This window comes from Candida oxycetoniae (genome assembly GCF_023343755.2).
Source record: "Candida oxycetoniae strain CBS 10844 chromosome Unknown scaffold14, whole genome shotgun sequence".
Lineage (NCBI taxonomy): Eukaryota > Fungi > Ascomycota > Pichiomycetes > Serinales > Debaryomycetaceae > Lodderomyces > Lodderomyces oxycetoniae.
The window spans coordinates 180,367-204,037 of NW_026055483.1; the positions used below are offsets into that span (position 1 = coordinate 180,367).

Sequence of the window (23,671 nt, forward strand, 5' to 3'; positions counted from 1 at the left end):
TTAGCACTGAAAAATATGTACAGATTGAAAAACGATATCCAGGATTCAATCAATCACTATTCTTTTTACCGCCTTTGGCCAAATTTATACTGACATGTCTGATTTATCAGCCCAACTATCAGCATTCAAGAATAAGATTAAGAGTGGGCCATCTGTGGCGGTTGCAAGGAAGCCCATTGTGGCCAAACCTCCAGTGTCAGAGACAAGTTCCAATGGAATCAAAAATAATGCAAATATAACTGGAGCTAACAAAAGGTCAACCCCAACCGACTCAGTTACTGAGTTTTTCAAACGCCAGAAAACATCATTGAACGAAACTTCAGGAGCTCACTTGTCTACACAGTTGCATTTGGCGGTAGAGTTCCTTAAAGAACAGGATCACCCCGTAAGTATATCCCATTTGCACAATAATCTAAATTTTGACGTGGAAAACACGCTACTACCACTTTTAAAAGAGATAGATCGAGTGAAATTTGATGAGTCAAAGAGGACTTTGGAGTATGTATCGCTCCATAACATCAAAAGTGCTGATGATTTGCTAGAGTTTCTACGAAAGCAAACAACCTTCAAAGGCATATCTGTAAAGGAACTTCGAGACGGCTGGGCTGGGTGTTTACAGGCAATAGACGAGTTAGAGTCGGAGAACAAGATCTTGGTGCTACGGAATAAAAAGGAAAATGCTCCTAGACTTGTATGGGCTAATGCCGGGGGCGAACTTGGCTCGGTAAGTGATGAGTTTAAAGAGATGTGGGTAGACGTAAAGTTACCAGAACCTGATGCTTTATATCAAGAATTAATTGATCAAGGCTTGAAGCCGACTGGTGCTGATCCAGCCCTTTTGAATAAAAAACCACAACAACAAGAAAAGAAACAAAAGAAAACACGCAGAGGTAAAATAACAAACACTCATATGAAGGGTATTTTGAAGGACTATTCCCAGTTGGTGTGACTGCTACTGCTACTGCCGCTGCCACTGCTGGAGGAGGAGGGGGGGTCGTAATCACTGTAGTCGTGTATCCGCTATGTATAGCTTTTTTTTTTTTTTTTTTTTTTTTTTTTTTTCTAGAAAAATTTTTCCAAACTCAGTCCATATTCATTATCACACTTTATTGTTTCGTTGTCCTATCTTTCACCTCAGACCCAACTTCCCAATTGCAAATATGTCCAGTATGTATCCATCAAGTCGAGAGTCGACGTAATTTGTCTTTTAAATTTTCTACAAATGAATATGCTAACATGCTTTTCCAAGTTGATTTTAATGCTGTCGCAACTGAGTTTTGCAAATTTTACTACAATCAATTCGACAACGATAGATCTCAATTGGGGAACTTATACAGATCAGAATCTATGTTAACCTTTGAAACATCGCAGTTACAAGGAGCCAGAGATATTGTTGAGAAATTGGTTTCCTTACCATTCCAGAAAGTAGCTCACAGAATTTCAACTTTGGATGCTCAACCAGCATCACCAAACGGTGATATCTTAGTGATGGTTACTGGTGAATTAGCTATTGATGAAGAACAAAACGCGCAACGTTACTCTCAAGTCTTTCATTTGATTCCCGAAGGATCTTCATATTACGTGTTCAACGATATATTTAGATTAAACTATTCTTAAGCTTTAGTAAGAGTTCTTTTGTGGAAATATACGAATTTGCTTAAATGAAACGTCATTTGACTGATATGGAGCCATACTCTATGTTAATAGTTTGGAGAAATGAGAATGTAGATAAAACCATAATATGAAGGATTATATGAAGGACGGTCTTTTTTACAAACCCAGCATCGAGCAGGTTTTGATTTGTAGAGAGAGAGAGAGAAAGAGAAAGTGTGTGTGTGTGTCTGTGTGTGTGTATAACACTTGATGGATTTTGCAATTGATTTGAATGTTGACTAGTTGTCAACATAATTATGTTTCATAGCTTCTAGTGTGTGAGAAGAATAATAAGCCATGAGGTGGTTAAAAAAAAAATGTCTTAACAAAATTTAAAAATACACTATCTCTTTCTTTCTCTCTCTCTCTCTCTCTCTCTCTCTCAAGTATCAATCTTTGATGGAAAACTCGGAAATACTGACAATTGAGGTGACTCTGAAAGGAGATGAGTCTTCTTCTAGTCGTTCAGAATGTACTCCCAGTGTCCCTCCGCGACCAAGGCCAAAACAAGAGCGCAATAAACTGGTAGAAACTACACAGGCTTCAATTTCAGGTGCCCAGAATCAAAGCGTACACACTTTTATTTCAATTGAAATAGATGAGGAAACACATGGTAATGCTACATCAAAGGATAGTAAATCACAGTCCTTAGAAGAAGGTACTCAATTTGAGCAAGACGCTGAAAGCGTTGGACCTATGACAGAAAAACACGATATTGTTTCATCTGACCCAACTACCGTTGATTCTGACAAGGAAAGTGAAGTGACACTGTCATTGAATCTCCAAAAAACAAATGATCTGGAAGGAGCAGATGGAGAGAAAACTCCTGGAAATTCGAGTACTAAGGCTACATTCAAAGACGAAATCGATGAAGATGGCTTCTTAGAAGCAGACAACTCAAGCTTCAATGACGACTTGGAAACAGTGCAAGAAGGTGGAGAAATAATTGACAATGTTGTTAATGAACTGGTAAGTACGGACGCCGAGATAGATCCTTCTCCTTCTACTCAGGATGATATTCGAGATTCGCAAAAGTTTCCAAGAGAAGATAAGAGTTTGGAAAGTGACGTTGTGCAAGATGGGGATGTAACTGTCCAAATAGTTGAAAACCCGTTTGAGAAGGATTCCCTAGAACATGCTGCTGCTGCTGCTGCTTCACCGATTGCTGAACCTGAAACTAGTACTACTACTCTAATGAATAAGAGAGTTCCGTTTATACCAGCTCGTCCCAAAAAGAAAGCATCATCACAGAACCAGGAAACTGTTCAAGACGAAAGAAGTACACTTGTTACTACGAAACCAAGTCTGGATTCAGGGGATGAGCATCGAGATGCGACAGAGGTAGTTGAGAAAGAAAGCAAGTCTGGTATGTCAAAGCTTGAGGACGGCAAAAAGTCAAAAAGTGAGAGCACTCGAGATCCATTGTTGCCTACAGCTGTTAAGGAAGGTATCAGTAGAACTAGCAGTAATTTAAGTAGGGGAAACCATGAGTATGTTAAACCTGAACCCGAACCTGAACCTGAACCTGAACCTAAACCTAAACCTGAACCTGAACCCGAACCTGAACCTAAACCTGAACCCGAACCCGAAACCATAACACCTTCTATTCCCGCTCGTCCCATCAAGGATGGAGCAGTGAAAGAGAAACCAAGAGCACCACCTCCTAAACCCAAAAAGTTGTCAAGTAAGATTGCAGCTTTCCAGCAGCAATTATTTAATTCTGCTAATGATATGAGCCATGAAAACGAATCTTCCAAGACTTTCAATAGCTCTGATTCGAAAGTCACCGGAAACATAATACACAGTGCAAAATTTCAAGGTAGAGGAATACCATTACCGGGTATGTTCACTCCGGGGTCTGCTCCTCTCCGCAATCTAGACGTAATTAGTAACGATAGTGTTGATTCCATTCCTCTTAATTCGAGAAGAATTAAAGGACCAAGAGGTAAGAAGTTACCCAGAGCAGTTACCGAGACGAAAGTTCTGCAAAATAGACATCGCGAACCGGAACTGGGAAATTTGTGGAATTTTAAACTTTTTTTGAATACTAAAGAGGAAAAGCCAAATAAGGAAATAAATTTAGAGTGTAACGACGACATAGGCGTGGATTCAGGTATAGAGGAATCGAAATCGAATAATGCTGAAAGCAAGCTTTCGGTGGAAGAAAACCATTATATAGCAGAATTGAAAGAGGAAGAAATTGACACAGTTATCCGTGAAGATGATTCGGGATTACAGGAAGCCAGTCCACGATATGATCCAGTAGACGTGATACTGGATCCCCTCTTTCATGACAACAACAATAACAACGACAACGATGACGACGATGATGATGCCGATGACGACGACAAAAGTGATGATCATGATAATGATCTTGATCTAGACATAGACCCTATGACTGATTTCCTGAAGCAAGAGAAGATCAATGAGGGGTCAGGAAAAGAAACGAACCTCGATTGATCAAAGATCGCTGTTTTATAGCACAGTTTCCAAAGAGGTCCTCTCTCCCCAACTTATTTTTAGTTTAGGAGAATCTCAGTTTGTAGTGATAAATTGGTCTTTCGCCTTCTAAGCTTTTATTTTCCTCAGAGTTGTTATCTTTGCTCTCGCTTGCATCATCTTGCTTCATCAACCGCGTTTTGAGTTGCATAACTAAGTCTTGAATCTCACTTGTGGGGACACCCTTCTCCTCCAACTCGTCCTCTAGCTCAGCGCACATAACTTCAATATTTCGTAAATTTTGTCTTCTCAACATGTCGGCATTTGGTTGCTGCTGCTCTCTCTCTCGCCTTCTACAATTTTCCCTCCATTTTTGTATCTTTAAGTCCAACTCTCTGGATTCATAGTGGCCCTTCGATTTGGTATTCCCAGAGATATTTTTTTGTATATAGCCCGAGGACCCTGATCCTCTAAATGAATGTGAACCACCAAAACTCATCATACAACACTACTACACTCTAGTTTTCTATAAACTGAACAATCCAAGTGTAGTAGATTCCTGGAATTTCCTAGTGTAGTATAGGTTTGGGGGTTATCTCTTCAGTTGAGTTAATTCCCAATTAGATTAGATCAAACTTTCTCATAATGGAAATTTATGCAAAACTAAAAAAACAGAAAAGTTCAAAAAGAAAAAAAAAAAAATGAAAGAGAGAACATTTGTGTGTAATACTTTTTCCTGGTAAGCAACATCAAATCAACCACGTATTATTGCAGATGAGATGCAAAATATTGCAAAAACTATCACGTTATAGAATAAAAGCTGTAACTCTACTATTCTTGGTGGGGTTTCTAACGTATTCTGTCTACATTTCAGTTGCCAATTACGACGTGAATGCAATAAATGACGAAACTCTCTCATCCGATAAACTAGCAACTTCACATTTGCACGAAATTACTAAGGAAGGTAAAACTTCAGCAACCAAATACGATTCAGACCTGATATTGCATAATAAAGAACAAAGGATTCAAAGGCAGCATGAGTTCTGGGACAAAATATTCACCCTCTACGATGAGAATGGTATGAACTTTAAAGATTCTCCATCCAACCTTATTGAACTCGTGGAGAAGTCAGATGAATCCCGCACTAAAAAGGCATTATTGTCTAGGGCAAAGATGTCTGATGAGACTGTACTAGAATTGAAGAAAAGACACGCGAGAGTAATGGAGAAGCTTCCGGACGAAATGCCCGATTTCACATACAAAAAGGACACTACAGGTATCGTGTTTATTGGTGGAGAAAAATTCTCCTGGTTAACGTATTTGGCTATACTTGCTTTGAGAGAAACAGGGACGAAGCTTCCGGTTGAGGTCATCATGCCTCGTAAAAAAGATTATGAACAAGAAAAGCAATTTTGTGATTCCATGTTACGAGAGTTGGACGCACAATGTGTAATGGTACCAGATATGTTTGGAGACTCTGTCATGAAGAAGAGAAGCTTCCACTCATACCAATTCAAATCGATTGCGTTGGCAATTTCGTCATTCCAGCACATCCTTTTATTAGATTCTGATAACATGATTGTTTCCATTCCTGATTTAGTATTTCAGAGTTCCCTTTACAAGGAACTGGGGATGATAACATGGCCAGATTACTGGAAGCGGACCATATATCCAAAGTATTATGAGATTGCGGGGATCAAAGTAAATGAAAGAAAACGAAGAAGGTACAACAGATTTCCTTTATTTGCGCCAAAGAATTCTGAACTGGATCTTGAAGTTAAAGAAGGCGATGAATCGGTTCCTTATCATGATTTAGAGAATGCCGTTCCAGATTTATCAACAGAATCAGGCCAGCTAATGATCAATAAGGGCACGCATGGAAAAACAATTCTCTTATCGTTGTACTATAATGTCTACGGACCCGATATATTTTACAAACTATTTTCCTTAGGCGAACAAGGAGAAGGAGATAAAGATACGTTTGTTGCTGCTGCCGTTGCAACAGACCAGAATTACTACCAAGTTAAATCATTCATAATGTCTCCAGGTTACTTTGACGATGCCAAGGTGTTTAAGGGTGTAGCAATGGCTCAAAAGAATCCTTTGGCTGATTATGAAAGGTTTCAAGAATTGATTATTCGACCATTTGAGAAGAGTGGGAAAACCATGCCTGTGTCAGAGCAAATTAAACAGCTAGAACAATATGCTAATGACGGAAACGAAAAATTCGGAAGCCACAATGGCCTTCCGGTATTTACAATACACTGCAATTATCCTAAACTAGATCCAATTAATTACATGCTGAAGGAAGATTTGTATGATCCCGTTGAAAATAAGTTAAAATACAGGTTGTATGATAGAATGAAGTATAGTAAAACCATTATGAACAAATCCACAATAGAGAATGTCGAGGTCGATTTTGAATATGAACAATGGCTACATATACGAGAGGCGCTTTGTGTTAAGAAACTTGAGTTTGAATTTTTCAAAAATCAAGATATGGAAAGGCTTTGCAACTTCATCAGTAATCAAGTGGACTGGCTAGCTCCTGATGAATTAGTATAAAATTTAAGTAGCTTATTTTTATGCATGCATTTATTTTTCCATATAAGTCTCATGGAATTCGGTATATTCTTTTCTAAACTGTTTTTTCTCTTTGAATATTAAAAAGTAAAACTTATTTGAGCATTAATCGTTTCTCTTCTGATTTAAAACAACACCTAGTTGAATACATCAGTAATACTAGGAGCTACTGTTGCTGTCAATAAAAATTGAAGACTTTGGAGTTAAGTTTCAATATAGGTTATTTTGTCTATTTTTAAAATCTGAAGCGAAAGTCCTGAAACTCGAACATTCATTCCGCATTTTTTGATCATTATAAAAATGTAGCTTTAGATTTAAAATTCGCTATATTTAGCGTTTGATCATTTTTCAGAGAAGGTTATCAAGTCAAGTTGTTGAACGAATTGTATATATATTTATTAGTTTTTGAATTGAAGCTTACCATAAAAGTTTATATTTTTTTGCATTAAAATCAATTCAAGTTTCAATTAATAATCTATATATCTTCGTTGGTTTGCTATAAAGATCTTAAAAAGAAAAACACATGTAAATTAGAAAGGTCTTTGTATCGTTTGAATCAATGTTTTTATCCTAGATACTCGCCACTCTTAAATTGAGTAACTATCAACTCAGTAACTTGAACTATCAAAAACTCCGAGTTTTTCCTAATATGACAGATTTAGGGAAGGGTTTTTTTTCCTTCTGTGTAATTTTCAAGATTCTACACACGTTTTTCAGTTTGCAGCCCCAGAAAGATTGAAAAAAAAAAAAAAGAAAAAAAAAAAAAAAATTACTGCTATTTAAAAGCACAATGTCCTCCTACACAATGCCTAAGTAAATTCTAGTTCTATTTACACCATGTAGATTTTTCAGAAATGGTTTCGATCAACCCGAGTTTATTGCTTGTAGGACAGTCTGTCTTTCAGGATGTAGCTACCCCACAACAAGCTTCAATTGAGCAATTTAACATCATCAATTTCTTAGGTGGGAGTGCCCCTTATAAACAGAGATCGGGTTATGGAATCAGCACAGATGTGCCCAACACGTGCACCATAGAGCAAGTGCAAATGATTTCAAGACATGGAGAGAGATTTCCGTCAAAGGGTGATGGTGCTTACTTTGACGGAGTAATGAGTGTGTTTAAGGAGTATGGAAGAGAGTTTAAAGGTGACTTGGAGTTCCTCAATACATACGAATATTTTGTTACTAATCCGGAATATTATGAGAAGGAGACTAGTCCGCTGAATTCTCAGGGACCATATGCAGGGACCACCAACGCCATTAGGCATGGCACATACTTTCGCGAAAGGTATAACCACTTATTCAATGAAACATTTCCAATCTTCACAACAAACTCGGGCCGTTGCTATCAAACTGCTGAGTACTTTGCAATGGGAGCCTTTGGTGACGTTGACAATGTCACCTATATTGTCATTGATGAGGATGGAAAAATGGGTGCAAATTCTCTTACGCCTAGATATGGATGTAGAAACTTGGACAACAATGCTAACGAGCAATTGCTCAATCAATATGACAAATCGTATTTGCAAGAAATACTTGACAGGTGGAAACATGATAACCCGGGTCTCAACTTAACCACAGGCCAAGTGTCTTCCTTATTTCTTTGGTGCGCATTTGAGATAAACGTGCGTGGATCCTCCCCATTTTGCAATCTCTTCACCAATGATGAATTTATCAAAAGTGGATACAGAAATGATTTGGTCAATTACTATCAAATTGGACAAGGAAACAACTTGAGCACCACTGTTGGCTCTCCCATGGTGGAAGCTTCCCTTAAGCTATTACAAGAGGACTCCAAAGTATGGATTATGTTTACTCACGACACTGATATGGAATTCTTTTTTTCTTCCATGGGATTGATTAATCCCGAAAATCCTTTACCCATCGATCATGTACCTTTTCCTAACACTTATAATGCCGCAGAACAATTTCCTCAAGGTGGAAGAACCTACATAGAGAAATTGAAGTGTGGAGACAAAAGTTATGTTAGATTCATAATGAATGACGCAGTGATTCCCTTCCCCAGCTGCACTGATGGTATTGCATTTACGTGTGCTCTAGACAAATTTGTTGACATTGTGAACTCAAGGTTGGAAAATGTTTCCTACGCAAATCAGTGTAACTCACAGGGACCATCCAATTTAACTTTCTTCTGGGACTACAACGAAAAAAACTATGATGCACCATTGATAGACCAGTGAAACAAAAACAAAAAAAATAATCGAAAAACTCCGAGTATATGTCTATAGAAAAACTCAACTATATTATACCTAAATAGCTGTTGATAAAAAAAATTATTTTAACACCTATATAAAAATTACATATTTTAACGTATTAGCAAGAACAAGCAACTCTATCATCCAACTCTCTTCATAGCTAACGAACCAAAATTTGTAACAAAGATAATTTACTCTATATGTTCAGACAAAATGTAATTTTTGTTTCGTTTCCACTCTCGTGGATGATTTCACCAAAAATTAACAACTCATTAAACTCTAATCATAATGCTGCCCCTTTAATATTCAAGACAGTCGTATACAATCATCCATCAAATCCAAATTTTCTAGTTAGAGATCATTAGCATTGAACAACACAAGTTTGCAAAGACTTCACACCTATTGATAAAAAAGAGAGCATTCCCCTGATTCAAATAGTTGAACCTCCTTATATACTTACACCCTTTCAAAAGATAATGAAAATGCAACAAGAAAAAATACTCACGAACTTATTTCCTGTCTAATCCTGAGATAACTAATGATGTTGAGTACAGAATCAAATGAGTAGGAACGTATTGGAAAACAAAAAATGGAGAAGAACATGTGGATAACAATAAACTATTATGTACAATGAATCTGGACACCTCTTTAACCCCATCCCCTGATAAACGATCCGCACCAAACATGTTTATTGTAGAGAATACAGAAAAGAGGCGAGACTTTTGTAGCGCAAATATGCCTGAAAATCAAGTTCAGTCGAAAGATTTTCCACAAAACGAAGTAAGAATTTTTGATTTTGCTTACAGCACAACTGTTCTATCTATTAACTCCATAGTATACTTTCTGCATAGAGACCTCTTTCAAGCTTACTCAAGGAACCAACACCACACTGGTTACTAATACTTTCGAAGATCATATCTGTTTGATTGACGTGTTGGAATGTTTTTCAAAAAAAACATCAACAACCAGTTAGCATGTTGATGTCTTCTTTATGATGATTGTATAATTTATATATGTATGTCAAATATGGCATGGTCAGGATAAAAAAACTAGTAATTTAAATTTGAAAGTTAGCCAAATGCTGCATAAATTTCTAGGTATTACGGTTTACGTTCGTTGTTAACAATCATGTATAGGAATTGTACGATGAGTTATGGGTAATCTAAAATCCTTATTCAATCAACATGATAATGATTACTACTTACCCGAGCGAAGCGAGATAGTGGAGAGAGATTAGACGACTGAAACGAGTCTAGTCGAAAGTAGGTAGGTCAATATTATCGACACTATCGACATTAGCGAGCGAAGCGAGATAGTGGAGCACTTTGACTAACACTATCGATACTATCGACATTATTGAGCAACTCTGACTGACACACTTTGACTGACACTATCTCGCTTTACTTTTGTTCATTAATATTAGGTCTTTACTTTGTTGTCTCTCAATTTTTTTTCGATCCCTCTTTCAAGGTTAAGTTTATTTATAATATACTTTATTTTGAAATAAGGGCGTAGGCGCAAATGAAATCTGCATTATGAATGTTTTCTTGTCCGTCGTTGGGGTGTGATATTAACCTTTAATTGTGCACAATTTGGTTTCAATGTGAGATGTTACACGTAGTTCTTGTATTTACCTGTTTGTGGAGGAGAAAGTTTTCTTGGTCATTAGGTTTTCATTGAACATGTAAAGAAATACTTTAGTTTGTTTATTTCGTAAAGAATGGTTTTAAAATTAATTCTTGGAAATAAAAAGTACCACTTCAGACTCTTGTATGTTGTCTGATCAAATATAGTTGAAAGCTTTGTTATTTTGAATGTTTTTTTGCCACATAGTTTGTTGCAGGGTGTAAGAGAGTTTTATCATTATTGTGGTTACTTGTATGCGCGTTTAATGTAACCTCTCGTATATATCGGCTGTGATTTTTGAATGTGAATTTTTAATTGATGAGAGTTTTTTATTCATTGTAGAGTTTAGTCAATGATGATGTGAGATGGTTACGATATTTTAATCGAGGGTAGATTGGTAGTGATAATTAGTTTGTGTAAATCAGAATTGTGTTTTTCGGTTGGTGAGTTGGTATGAGATTATTTTGATCAGAACGGATTACCCAATCGATGTAGGAAGTATGAGGTTTTATTGTTTTTTGGGTTGGTGATGGTGATGGATGGCTATTGAATGCAGATTTCTTTTTTTGTAGTTCTGTTCCGTTTAGCCAAGTTTTTTTTTTAGAAGTACTAGAGCAAAATAGATAAGATATAGTTGCACAGAAGAAGAGGAGTTTTGGTACCCCTAAAACTGGTTTACTAAGCTTTTATGTGCAGTAATACATTAACGATTTGTTGGTGTATCGTTGTCGTTGAAACGTACACAATCGTCTACTTACATGATAACAATATAAACCAACATGTGCATGTATGTAATTACGTGTTTATGTCGCAAAGTTATAGTTGAATGATTTGTTCTTCAAAAACTATTCTACATCGTCAAATTTTTGGTCAACCAAATCTGGAATGTCATCATTACCCTCTTCGTTTAAACCAGCAGCTTCACTAGCACCAGCACTGGCAGCAGTACCTAAGTCTTTTGGAGTTTTGCCTGCTTGGATTTGCTCTGCCAATTGTCTCAAAATTTCCAAGTTCTCAGCACCTAATTGCGGTAAAATTTGAGGAATCAATTGTGTGATGTTCTTTTCCTGTGGGTAACCAGTGAATGCAAAAGTGTTTGAAGCAGGAGCACCTTGAACTCCAACTCTATTGAAGTGTAAAACTTTACCGTCATCCTTGAAGAAATTAGCTTCTTCTACTCCTTCGATTTTTGTAGCTTTCAATTTACCCAAGGCTTCAATCAATTTGGTATCATCTTGTTCGGTTTTAATGACCTTCTTGGCCTTAACTCTAGATCCCCCAACTTTCTTGGCTGTGGACTTTTGCAATTTGGCTAACTTCTCTGGGTCAACAGGCATCTCTTATGAATTGTGATAAAGTCTTAAACTTCTTCTCTTTGGAGTGTTGAAAAAAATTTGAGTTGAAAATTTGTTCCAAAATTTTGAAAAAATATTTGGACACAATCGCACGACACCTTGAACTGTATATAAGGCAGAAATAAAAGAAGATTGTTATTTGACTTACTCATTCAACTTACTCATTCAACTTACTCATTTCTCTTTCCTCCTATAAAGACACAAACAAACTTCATGCTAAGTATGCTTGAATAAGAGGAGGAGTAGGAGAAGGAGACACTAGTATGAAAGGCGCAAGAACAATTTCTCATTGTATAAGTTTGACCTTCCGTGCCCTCGCTCTCAAGTTTGGTTTGTCATAGTATTTCATATGGCCCCGGGCTATTATAGATCTTTTTTTTTTTTTCAAAGTAGCCAGAATATAGGACAGATATGGTCAAACAATTGTTGAAATTCGATTGAAAGGAAACATCAAGAAACGTAATGGTGATAGATAACCAAGTATTTCGATTCTCTTTCAAGTAGTAGAATATAATTGAGATTAGTAGACGTACCAACCTATGTGTAGACTGCATTTTGTTATTACAGCGAGTGCACAGGCAATTAGCTTTTCACAATAGTAAATCTATTCATATTACAAAGCAGAAGGATTTATAACTAAATAAAAGGCTCTCATTTGGTCAAAAAGTTTTTTCATAATGATTCAAAATGTAAAGCAAACTTGATTGATACTACGGTCTTGTGAGAGGTAGGGAAGGGGAAAAAAAAAATGCAACTTCATTTTTTCTCTTTCAAGAAGTTGTTTCTATCGTTCATGACCAGCAATTCCCTTCTCCAATACTCGAGGAGCTCTAAATTGAGAAAACACATCCCCGACTGGATAGCAGTTCTAGTTCTTGTTGTGTATTTTTTCTTCGTGGCCGAACATGCAAAGCCCTTTAGTCGCGAGTTTTCATTATCAGATTTGACAATATCCCACCCATTTGCTACAAAGCAAAAAGTCAGTGGGCCTCAGTGCTTCATTCTTGCTTCTGCATTACCTGCACTAGTGATCACTATAATTACTTTTCTCAAATGGAGTCGTTCCGGGAAGTCTAGGCAAGAAGAGCAAAGATTTTTCCATGTCTTACAAGTTGCATTGTTAGGATTGGCGGTATCGATTAGCTTGACAGCTATTGTAACAGATATTCTCAAGAATTGGATTGCGAGACCAAGACCGGACTTTTTGGCAAGGTGTGGTGCGCCACGGGACAAGTTTAGTTCACAATTTGTCAACCTCGGTGTTTGCACTGCTCCGTACGGAATGGGTGAATTATTAGATGGTTTGAGATCAACACCATCGGGACATTCATCCATCAGTTTTGCTTCTTTCTTATACTTGACGCTTTGGTTACTTGCGCAATTTGAATTGACGAAGCTGCCTCCACAACATATGTACAAGCATATACTAGTTTGGCTCCCGTTACTATTCGCTTCGTACGTATCATTAAGTAGAGTTCAAGATTATAGGCACCACTTTACGGATGTGATTTTTGGTACACTTATTGGATGTTTGTTTGCGTGGATTGTATTCCATCATTATTGGGAAGGCTTGCGCAGTATAGATTGCTCACTTCCCAAAACTTGGAACGAACCAAAAGAAAATGCTACAATTTTGCCTATTTGATAAAGAACGCATGAACCGAAATAGTTTATATCCTTTTCTCTCATTTTGCTCTTGCTTTCTTCAAATTTGTCTTCGTTTGTTTTTCTCATAAAGTAGTTTAGAATTTGAAACCATTCTGGAACTCCAAAAAATTTTGTTGCAGAAAAAAAAATAGCCGATAACGCATGAGGCTAAGAACGCTCTTCTCACCTTATCACTTTATCACTAGAATAGATGCTACATTTTTGATCCAGCTGAAACTGTTTTCTTTCATCAAGAGAAAGGAAGTAGAACATGTCTCAAACAAATCCTACTCCATCGTAGCCTAGTACCATGTGTGATTATAAAAGGCATTTCTTTCCCTGCCAGTTTGATAATGTAAGGAAAATTGAAAGATAATATGCCAGATGGCAGACAATACAGACGATACCACATTGATCATGACGCTTACTAGAACAGCTACATTGAGTGACGAATCTACGGGACCAAGCTATCAAGATGTTTCCTGGATAGAAACTACTGTGACTAGAGAGCAAGTACTTTTGGTGCCTGTTACCAACTCGATGATGTACACCACAACTTCAGCATCAGCAAGTTCAAGTTTAGGATCGTTTACGACGAGTATGTCAAAACTACCATTGTCCTCAGACACGGCATCTTTGAGCCATCAAAATAGTGCTAATACCGAAACATCCTCCACTGAAACCAAAGAAGCAACTACGTCAGATTATTCATCGAGATTACAAATGGGAGATATTAAAACATCAAACTCAAGTCAAGTCGGTATTGCCATTGGAATTCCAATCGCGGTTTTCGTGATTTTTTTTATAGCCTTGGGTGTATGGTATTACTTTCGTTTACGAAAATCGAAAAAGAGACTTGACTCCAACAAAGAAGCTCACTCAAAAATTTTCAGTTTTCTGCCAGCCTATGTTACGAGATTGGAGCCAGGATCGAGGTCGAGTTCTGATACTCTAGCCGAGAAACCGTATCCCGTGATATTTTCTCCAACTAATTATTTAAAGACTGCTAAAGATTTAGAGATGTATCAGCAGCAAAACAACCGTAAACCAGAATTTAGGGATCACCTAAAAAGATTGAGCAGGGTATGGCCAGCAAGAAATAAAAGTAATGAAAAGGATCAGGATAATCCTATTGCCAGGCCCGTGTCCATGTTAACTCCAGTGTTTTTGAAAAAGTTCATTCTAGGTAAAGAATCGGAAGAAAGACCAGCAAAGGTTCGACCTCAAGTCTTGAAGATCCCCTCGCCACATCAAGAAGGTGACGATATCACAATGCAGGAGCCAATTGATTTAAAGAAACAGGATTCACTGAACCAGAGCATATACATAGTAATAAAGCATTACTCAAAAAATCTACCCGATGAAATTACCATAGATATTGGCGACAAATGCGTTATTCTACAAAAACATAGCGACGGCTGGTGCAAAATTCGCTTGGTTGGGCACAATAGTGATGATGAGGTTACTAGCGGTGGTGGAACTGGTTTGGTCCCAAGGATGTGTTTGCAAAAGATGTAAGGGAAAAACAAAAGTATAGACATATCATCGGCTTTTTTTTTTTGTTTTTTCTTGTTTTTTTTTTCTTTCTACCTTCTATTTCGTTACTAATATAACAAAGTATATATGACCATAGCTGATCACACTTCTTGCCAGAATCTGAATCTTAAAACAACTTTGAGGCACTAATATTTCCTTGCGGCGTTATTGTCGTAAGGATTATATGCTTGTGAGTATGGGTGTTTCGCTTGCGGATATCCATATTGTTGCTGTGGTTGTTGCTGTTGTTGCTGTTGTTGTTGTGACATTTTATTGATGGCCAGAGGTTGATTCAACAGAGCGTTGTAAGAGTATTGGTACTGCTGATTGTCGTAACCGCGGAAATTGAGATTTTGAGCACTTTGATTTGCACGAGATCCTTGACTTCGAATATTTTGATTTTGAGATCGCTGCTGTATAGAAGTAGCCACTTGCGGGTCAACAGACTGGTCTAGTTTCCTGTACTGGCCCTGGTTTGAATAGGTGTTGTAAACAGGATTGGGTATTGATGCCGAAGGCATATTCTGTGATTTTTGTTGGTACTGAGTGTTTACATTTCTAATTTGTTGTTGTTGTTGTTGTTGTTGTTGTTGTTGTTGATGATGGTGTTGGTGTTGGTGTTGGTGTTGGTGGTGGTGGTGTTGGTGTTGGTGGCGTTGTTGTTGTTGTTGTTGTTGTTGTTGTTGTTGTTGTTGTTGTTGTTGTTGTTGTTTTTGTTGTTGTTGTTGTTGTTGAGGATGGGTATGATTGTTATAGAAAGTAGGGTCCGATAGTTGAGACAGTTTCGCTGGGGGTAACGAATCCATCAGCCTTGAAAAATTACCAGGTCTTGTCTGGAAAGTAGACTGGGATGGCACAGGTTGAGGTGACATGAATGGCAATTTTCGGTGCATCTGCGGTTGAAGATAAACATTCTCCAGCAGGGATTGTTGTGGTGGTTGCTGAGAGAGACTTACATTTGGACTTGCATTTGACCTGTGAATAGTGATGGTGTCTTCACTCTGTGGGGTCATTCCTTGAGCGAACTGCTCTTTTTGAATTGGCGAAACTGGATATTGAAAATGTGTTTTAGAAGAGGACAATGTGCCCTTCGCTGTATCATCGGAGGTTCGACTTATTTGATTCTGTGATGAATTCGGTGATGATATAAATCTAGGTTTATTAATGGGGTAGGGAGCTGGTGCGTGTGACTGTACAAGTTCATCTTGACTTTTCTCAAGTGACCCAAGAGAAGAGCCACTGCTCATGTGTCCCAATTCAGAGTGAATAGAGGGGACACCGTTTGAATCTTGAGTAGATGCAGTACCTTGAGATACCTCACCCAATTTGCCACCAAAACCACCACCATTGAGGTTGCTTTGATTTTCATTAGACGGAACTTGGAAAGTTGGTGATTCAACCCTAAAGCCATAGAATAATTTGTTCTCCTTCTCAACTTCTTTGTACTGGTCTCTGAGGTTATCAAATTGAGCCATCGGTGAGACCACAGACGAATAACTACCATTTTGATCTTGAAACGACGGTACTTTCAAAGTTCCAAGTGTGTTGACAGGAACAGGAGAGTGCGTACCGATATTGTTCATGTTACCTGTATTCAAAGCGATCTTGCTACTTTCTTCATCATCTTCATCTTCAACTTTGTCTTTGTCTTTGTCCTCATCGTCATTGTCATTGTCATCATCGCCAAACAATCCTTCGTCATTGGTAGGATAAACTTTCTTAGACAAGTCTAATTGTCCGACATTAGCTGACAAACCATCGTCGTTCAAATATTCCTCAGATCCATTCAATAATTGAGTCCTGCCATAAAAGTTATCTGTAGGCGTTTTCAAATCTGAGTATTTTTGATAAATGTCAGCAAGCTGAATAGATTGATGATGAGACTTTGCTTGTTCGGGGACCAAATTACGGTTCATAGAAGCCGCTACTGGTGTGTGCGGTCCAGTCATGGAACCTGAGACTGGTCCTGGACCTAGCACTGGTCCAGAATCTCCGGTAACTCTAATGGATAATTCACGTAGATTTTTATCAAATCCATTACCGCTGGATTTGATTTCGGGTTGTAAAGGTGAACCAACTTGTGACAAACTAGACGATGTCTTTCTTGGAGCCAGAAACTGACTTGCTCCACTCGCCATTCTTGGAGATCCGGATAATACAGGGCTATTTAAGGAGTTGAGCGCACCGCTATATCCTCTTTGGCTTCCACAGCCTTCATAGCCCCGGTCAATCTTTGATTTTAAAAGCCCCTGGATATTGCTGTTCCAAGCTTTGAGATCCCAACTAAAGAAATCACCTCGACTTATCAAATCTACAACATCCTGAAGTTCCAAATAGTGAACACGAGGTAAAGTTGGTAAGCCAAATAATAGGGAGTCGACATCGCTTCTGTTTGCTTTTAAACGCTTTGGTCTTCCATATAGCCCAAAGGAATCAAACAACGGTATTAAAAATCGAATCAAGGTATCAAATCCTGGGACAGAAGAGTGTTGCTCAGGCATCATAAAAATTGAGGCTTGCTTAAAATCGCTTGCGCTCTTTTTGCTAATCTTGCTCGACAAAGATGGCGACGTAAAATTGATATATCCGTCCATTTTCAACATTGTTGACTGATCAATCAATAGATGAGATTGTGGATATATAGCCGACACGGCCGATGCGTTACTGACAACCGCCATCAACTGTTTCTTTTTCTTTTGCTCGTTCTCATAAAACAAAATTCTGCCTGGTAAAAACATACTCTTTTTTGACGTAGAAGGCTCAACAACAGCGTAGCATCGTTTCCAAGCCATTCCGCTTCCATACCTAATACTTACCCATTCTTCATGATCGAACCGTTTTTCTGCCAAAATAGTTTTTATATCAGATAAACGCGATCCCCTTGCCGATAAAAGAGCTCCGGTATATGCTTCTTGTAAGGATTTGTATTCATAGTTTGATAAACGCAATGCACTGTACCATAGCGTTAAATCCTTATATGACTTGAACTGTAAAATGTATCTATTTTTCAACGTTGTGGAAACTATAATGACATTATCGAGATTTTGCTTTGCGGCTGGTAAATTTTTCATCCCGCTATAAACCGAGTCTGTAAAATTTATATAGTTTGGTTTTGCAGAAATTTCCAATAGTGCCTCTTGGTTGTTTTTGAACAGAGCCAAATTTGCCGCATCCCAATATGCAAGTTGATTTCCAGTCAAGATTCCATAAACTTCTTTCCATTCACGATCAGCAGGTTTCCCATCTGCATTCAAATCATAGTATAACATAAATATACCTTCGTGATATCGCCTATGTGACTGTGACGATAATAGAGTAATGATCGGTATCAACTCTGGAGACAACCCTTCCAAATCTGCATCATCCTGAGCACCACTAGGTATTCTGGACAATTTGTCGTTTGATGAAGAGCTACTTTGACTTGAAGTTATTCTCTTTCTAACTGCTTGCATGGTTTGTATTGTTCTTATTTATTCAAAATTAACAAGTTGCTGTAGTATAGTGGTGTGAATTGAAAGAGAGAGAGAGGGTTGAGCTATTCAAAGTCCAAAAAACAAACAGCACCTATTCTAAAACGGATCAAGATGGGAAAAAAAAAAAAAAGGCCAAGGCCGATGTTGTGATTACTGTAGTTGGCGTTGTTGTTGAAATTGATCCTTGATCCAAAGACAAAATAATACCTGTATACCCTTGTACCCAAAATCTGTTATCTTTTCCTCTCTGTATCCTTCTTTTTACCCTTCTCTTTTCCCAGTCTTGTTCTTTTCCTCTTCCTCTTCCTATTACTTTTCTCTTTATCTTAGTCTCTACCAGTTTTCAAAAAAGTTTTTGTTCACCAAAAGAAGGTTTTTCATTTTGAATTTTGATTTTTTGTTTTTTTCTTTCCCCGGTTCTGCATTTTAATTTTTTTTTAATTTTTTTTTAATTTTTTTATTTTCTTTTTCTATATTTTTAAAATGCACACAATATTGTTATTACAAATCTCGAGACGTTTTATTAAGATCTTAGTAATTTTGGGACATGGTGCGCATAATATCCTCAAAAAAAGCTATATAAAATAACTGTCGTGTGTGTGCGTGGGTGGGTGTGGTGAGATACATACGTATTGTGTGAGGTTCAAAAAAAAAAAAAGAGATCCGTTGCCCCAAGTGTGGTGGTGAGGTGTGGTAAAGTGTGTTAACCAATAAACAATAATAAATATTATTTAAGGTATGATGAAGTTAAAGTATGCGCATTTTAAATTCACGCGCACTAAATTAGGGACGCTACAATAGGGTACTTTTTCAAATAATAAAAACATAGGAACTCAAAAACCGTAGCAAAGGTATACACTATAGGAAAAGGACAGGTTTACAACAGCCACTATGCAGAGCACAAAGAGACGTTTAGCCGTTGATACTGTTTTTACACATACGGATTTTTAACTTTACAACATTTGTATATACATGACATCATATCTATGTGCGTCCTTAAAATCTTATTATGGCACATAGCCACATAAAGGAGGGGAAAAAAAAAAAGGCGGGGCCGTTAATTTTCAAAATACAAATATTGACAGCTATAAGGCAAAAATATTTCATTATAGTCAATACATACAAGAATGCAGTTAAAACAAAGACACTTGTTCGATCTGGTTTGTTCTGTGTTTCTTGGAATACTATGCTCTTCTTTTTTTGGTAGGACTGTTGCCTGAGATTTAAATCTGATAAAAAAAATTAAATAAACACAAAACTTCATAATCTATGACGCTACCATTGAGAATTCACTCCTTAACCTCACCAAGGTACAATCACCCACCAAAATGAATCAAACTCTCAATACATCTCCTTTACTACAACGTTTCATGCTCTGCTATATAATCAGGACTTTCCTGTATACAAGGTTTTGCTATATCTCAGGCTTTACTATATTTAACGCTTTCCGTATTTCAAGCTTTACTATATTTAAGACCTGCGTGGACACTACATACTGCTCCCTAGTGTCGTGATCTCTTTTTCTTCCTTGTTTTGGATTAGATATTTTCTTGCTGTCTCAAAATCTGGAGTAGTTCCAATCCGTTTCGCAACTGTTTTTCTGCCTCATTCAAATCATCAAATTGTAATGCTGAGTTTGCAAATTTCGTATGTTTCTGAATCTGGGTAATTACATCGTCTCGATTTAATATTTCATTGATGTTTTCTTTGCTGAGTGGTTTAGTATTATGCTTTGGATTCAGTTTGGTTTTTACAAGAGAAGGTGGCTTTTTGGTTTCTGGTGATGATGGCGGAAACACGTGAATTGATCCTGACTTGTTGATATGACTAATATCATCATCAGGTAGGTACTTTGGTGCGCCAGGTAACTTTACTGTATCTTCTTCTGACTCCGGTGAAACAGTTGGAAGAAAATGTGGCGCTCCAGGTAAATCTAGTCGGCTATCATCCTCATCATTCCCTTCATGCTTCTCTGTTGTTTTTGCTGCTGCTGCTGCTGTAGTGTCTTCCTCTCCATATTTCTGTGACTCAGGACCCACACTATTGTCATCAATATTTTTTGATTCAAGGTTGGCCACTTCTTCATCAATATTTTTTGATTCAAGGTTGGCCACTTCTTCATCGATATTTTTTGATTCAAGGTTGGCCACTTCTTCATCAAACTGTTTTTCCAATTCCGCCTCGTCCAATTCTGTTTGAGCGGGGACAACTTCATTCTTTATTAGCCTTGTCAATTGGTACTTTAAGATTTTTATCTTATCCTTGTTTAGTTTCTCCAACTCGGTCCAAGAGTGTATTTTACCTCCTGTATATTTCGAAAAATTGATTTCGTTCTCAGAACTACGAAATACATCAAACAAGTTGAAAAAACACAAGGTTGCTCTAAATTTTGCTATTAATTGAGCCCTTGCGTTGCTGTTATAATTCTTCAAAGCTTCAAGGCACGAATTAAATAATTGGTAAGTAAACTTAAAAACAAGGCCAAACGACACATTCTTATCTGTCAAAACATTATGTAGATCCTCATTTTCTGAACTGTTCTTCAATGCTTCCGTATCGTCTAAAAGCTTGATGGTAAACTCTTCATTTGTTTTCGATTCAGTGTGTAATTTATTCTCCAATATATGCTCAAGAACAAATATTTTACAGTAATAGCTTACTACAGGCTCTACTTCTTTCAACTCTAACGATCTTTGTATATAAGGGGTCACTAACTTATCGGACCTCAACTCTTGTGGGATCTCCTCAATTGAAATCGACATTTAATCTGCTTCTTGATTGGTATATTTTACCAGTATTGAGAGAAGAAAGAAAAAAAAAAAAAAAAAAGAATTAAAAAACCTAAACCGTGACAAAATCAGTGTCCCCGCTGCCAATTGAAATCTCAAACTTTTCCTTCAACCTTATTTTCGAGAATTATGCCTAATATATTAGAGTATTATTACATCGTAATTATGTAGTAGATGATATGAAAGATTGGCTAGTTGTTCAATTGGAACGCCGTTCCTTAATTAGTACTCTATATTTGAAGTAGATGTATCCCTGTTTAAGTGAAGAATGCTGAAAATGTCTTATTCTTGAAACTGGGAAACTCCAAACATGAACGTTTATTCTTTGATCGTATTTCTTTACAATGTATGAGAGAAAGGTCAGGAGGAAGAAGAGAGTTTTATTGCCAAGTGATTGGAGTCACGAGTACAATAACATCTTGCAATGAAATAGTGAGAAATTTGATACTTCTGGAAAAAAGGAAACCATTTTTTGCATCAAAGTGACCTAAACTTATACAAAGCTGCAAAAAAAGTACGCGCATTGATTAACTTTTCTTCAAAAAAAAAAAAAAAAAAAGAAAGATAAGACTTGAAACTTCAGATATCTCATACCCTCTCATCGGCTAACCAAATGGTTATTATTGAGCCTCAGATGTTCTTGATCTCGAATTCAAACTTAACTATGAGAGAGAAAATACCACCTAAACACACACACACACACATATATATATACATATATTCCCGGGTTCCATTGTCCTGCAACGACTGCTGGTTTCCACAGAGAAAAGTATCGGGTGGACAGGAGTAGCTCTTTTTTTTTAATTTTTTTTTTTAGTAAGATAGTACTCAATCTCGGATATTCTTCACCACGTTTAGTTCAAAGGGTATATACAAAATATACTCACTTTGTCCCGAGAAAATCATTTTCATCCAACTCAGGCATTCTCAAAATGACCTTTTCCTTATTCTCTGCTTCTTCTTGTAATAAGTTTAGTATCTTAGAATCTTGCCATTTTTCCGGTAAAGGAGTGATCTTGAAGTTTTTCGTTGCCCAATAGTAAATGTCCCAATCTGCCTCATCCAATAATTTATCGTACTCATCTAACTCTTCCATGGACATCTTGTTGAGGTACTTTTTGGCAAACCTGCTTAATAGCAAATCACTCTCCAAAATACCCCTCTTCCTGGATTGGTAAACTAGCCTTGCACGCTTGACATCTATCGTTTCTCCAGTACGAATAATGGGGGAAATCCTCATATGTAAGGAAGGATCTATGGGCGGATTTTGAGGTTTCCCATTATTAGCAAACCTCAAAGTGGACTTTGAGATATTCCTGGCAGACACTTGAACAGAAAACACTCTAGTAGACTTTAGCATTTTTCAAAAGTAGTGGGTTTTTTTGTTTAAAAGAAGAAGATCGCCATCAAACCTCAGAAAAGAGAGAGAGAGAGAGAGAGAGAGAGATCACCACTAAAAGTTACACTGAAAAATTTACTTTGCTTTTTTTCCATTTTATTTATTTTTTATTTTTTATTTTTTTTTTTTTTTCGTTTGTGAGGTAGAGCCTCTTCAGAGTTCTGATTTGGTTGAAGGAAAAACTATTATTGTTTGAAGAAGAAGAAGAAGAAGTAGAAGAATAAGAAGAAGAAGAAGAAGAAGAAGAAGCAACATTAAGGGCTTACTGCTTATAGAACTTGACTGAACATGGGTAAGTCGGTTTCAAAGTTATCTAAGGAAGATTTGAAGAAACTTCGAGATGCTACCTATTTCGACAAAAGAGAACTCCAGCAGTGGTACAAAGGATTTTTGAGAGACTGTCCTTCAGGTCAATTGTCCGAAGAGGAATTTGCCAAAGTATATAAACAATTCTTCCCGTTTGGAGACCCCACAGATTATTGTCACTATCTCTTTCTGGTTTTCGATTTGGATAACCTGAAGTATATCGATTTCAAGGAATTTATAGTGGCTCTCAGTGTAACAAGTCGAGGTACTGATGAGCAAAAAATCAACTGGACTTTCAAGCTATACGACTACAAGAAGACTGGAAGGCTAAAGTATGATGATATATTACCCATTATACGTGCGACATACACCATGATTGGGCCTATGGTTGCTTTACCCGAGGATGAAAAAACTCCAGAGCTCAGGACTGATAAATGGTTTGCATTATTGGGGAAAAATAAAGAGTCCGATGAAATCACGTTGGAAGACTTTTTCAAGCTATCGAAACTAGATCCTGCAATTATGAGCTCACTAAATACGTATCAAGGATTAGTTTGATAATTACTAGAGAAATAGGATATTAATCGCCACGCTTTTTACATAGAAAGTGACGGTGTAGAAAGGGAGGGGAGGGGGAAAGAATAATTAG

The 23,671-nt window shown here is 37.2% G+C and overlaps 12 protein-coding genes across 12 annotated transcripts; 8 read left to right on the forward strand and 4 right to left on the reverse strand. All coding sequences in view use genetic code 12, as the record gives it.

The window, feature by feature from the left end:
- Positions 1-94: 94 nt before the first annotated feature.
- Positions 95-949, forward strand: KGF56_004456 (transcription factor TFIIE subunit; the record flags this gene model as incomplete). The annotated part of the gene is made up of 1 exon (XM_049325897.1): positions 95-949. The coding sequence occupies one exon, from the start codon at positions 95-97 to the stop codon at positions 947-949; it is 855 nt and encodes a 284-aa protein (XP_049178529.1).
- Positions 950-1,160: 211 nt separating this feature from the next.
- Positions 1,161-1,617, forward strand: NTF2 (Ran GTPase-binding protein; the record flags this gene model as incomplete). The annotated part of the gene is made up of 2 exons (XM_049325898.1): positions 1,161-1,167; positions 1,250-1,617. 2 exons carry the CDS (start codon positions 1,161-1,163, stop codon positions 1,615-1,617), a joined length of 375 nt encoding a protein of 124 aa, XP_049178530.1.
- Positions 1,618-2,052: 435 nt separating this feature from the next.
- On the forward strand, positions 2,053-4,113 carry KGF56_004458 (uncharacterized protein; the record flags this gene model as incomplete). The annotated part of the gene is made up of 1 exon (XM_049325899.1): positions 2,053-4,113. The coding sequence occupies one exon, from the start codon at positions 2,053-2,055 to the stop codon at positions 4,111-4,113; it is 2,061 nt and encodes a 686-aa protein (XP_049178531.1).
- A 753-nt stretch (positions 4,114-4,866) lies between these two features.
- MNN23 (Mnn23p) lies at positions 4,867-6,657 on the forward strand (the record flags this gene model as incomplete). The annotated part of the gene is made up of 1 exon (XM_049325900.1): positions 4,867-6,657. The coding sequence occupies one exon, from the start codon at positions 4,867-4,869 to the stop codon at positions 6,655-6,657; it is 1,791 nt and encodes a 596-aa protein (XP_049178532.1).
- An 872-nt stretch (positions 6,658-7,529) lies between these two features.
- On the forward strand, positions 7,530-8,876 carry PHO114 (Pho114p; the record flags this gene model as incomplete). Its single annotated transcript, XM_049325901.1, has 1 exon — positions 7,530-8,876. One exon carries the CDS (start codon positions 7,530-7,532, stop codon positions 8,874-8,876), a length of 1,347 nt encoding a protein of 448 aa, XP_049178533.1.
- Positions 8,877-11,362: 2,486 nt separating this feature from the next.
- Positions 11,363-11,854, reverse strand: EGD1 (Egd1p; the record flags this gene model as incomplete). Its single annotated transcript, XM_049325902.1, has 1 exon — positions 11,363-11,854. The coding sequence occupies one exon, from the start codon at positions 11,852-11,854 to the stop codon at positions 11,363-11,365; it is 492 nt and encodes a 163-aa protein (XP_049178534.1).
- Positions 11,855-12,085: 231 nt separating this feature from the next.
- Positions 12,086-13,517, forward strand: DPP2 (phosphatidate phosphatase; the record flags this gene model as incomplete). The annotated part of the gene is made up of 2 exons (XM_049325903.1): positions 12,086-12,092; positions 12,814-13,517. The coding sequence occupies 2 exons, from the start codon at positions 12,086-12,088 to the stop codon at positions 13,515-13,517; spliced, it is 711 nt and encodes a 236-aa protein (XP_049178535.1).
- A 419-nt stretch (positions 13,518-13,936) lies between these two features.
- Positions 13,937-15,037, forward strand: FUS1 (Fus1p; the record flags this gene model as incomplete). Its single annotated transcript, XM_049325905.1, has 1 exon — positions 13,937-15,037. One exon carries the CDS (start codon positions 13,937-13,939, stop codon positions 15,035-15,037), a length of 1,101 nt encoding a protein of 366 aa, XP_049178536.1.
- Positions 15,038-15,201: 164 nt separating this feature from the next.
- Positions 15,202-18,507, reverse strand: KGF56_004464 (uncharacterized protein; the record flags this gene model as incomplete). Its single annotated transcript, XM_049325906.1, has 1 exon — positions 15,202-18,507. The coding sequence occupies one exon, from the start codon at positions 18,505-18,507 to the stop codon at positions 15,202-15,204; it is 3,306 nt and encodes a 1,101-aa protein (XP_049178537.1).
- A 1,559-nt stretch (positions 18,508-20,066) lies between these two features.
- Positions 20,067-21,290, reverse strand: KGF56_004465 (uncharacterized protein; the record flags this gene model as incomplete). The annotated part of the gene is made up of 1 exon (XM_049325907.1): positions 20,067-21,290. One exon carries the CDS (start codon positions 21,288-21,290, stop codon positions 20,067-20,069), a length of 1,224 nt encoding a protein of 407 aa, XP_049178538.1.
- Positions 21,291-22,200: 910 nt separating this feature from the next.
- On the reverse strand, positions 22,201-22,677 carry KGF56_004466 (succinate dehydrogenase assembly factor; the record flags this gene model as incomplete). Its single annotated transcript, XM_049325908.1, has 1 exon — positions 22,201-22,677. The coding sequence occupies one exon, from the start codon at positions 22,675-22,677 to the stop codon at positions 22,201-22,203; it is 477 nt and encodes a 158-aa protein (XP_049178539.1).
- A 327-nt stretch (positions 22,678-23,004) lies between these two features.
- Positions 23,005-23,580, forward strand: KGF56_004467 (frequenin; the record flags this gene model as incomplete). Its single annotated transcript, XM_049325909.1, has 1 exon — positions 23,005-23,580. One exon carries the CDS (start codon positions 23,005-23,007, stop codon positions 23,578-23,580), a length of 576 nt encoding a protein of 191 aa, XP_049178540.1.
- Positions 23,581-23,671: the final 91 nt, after the last annotated feature.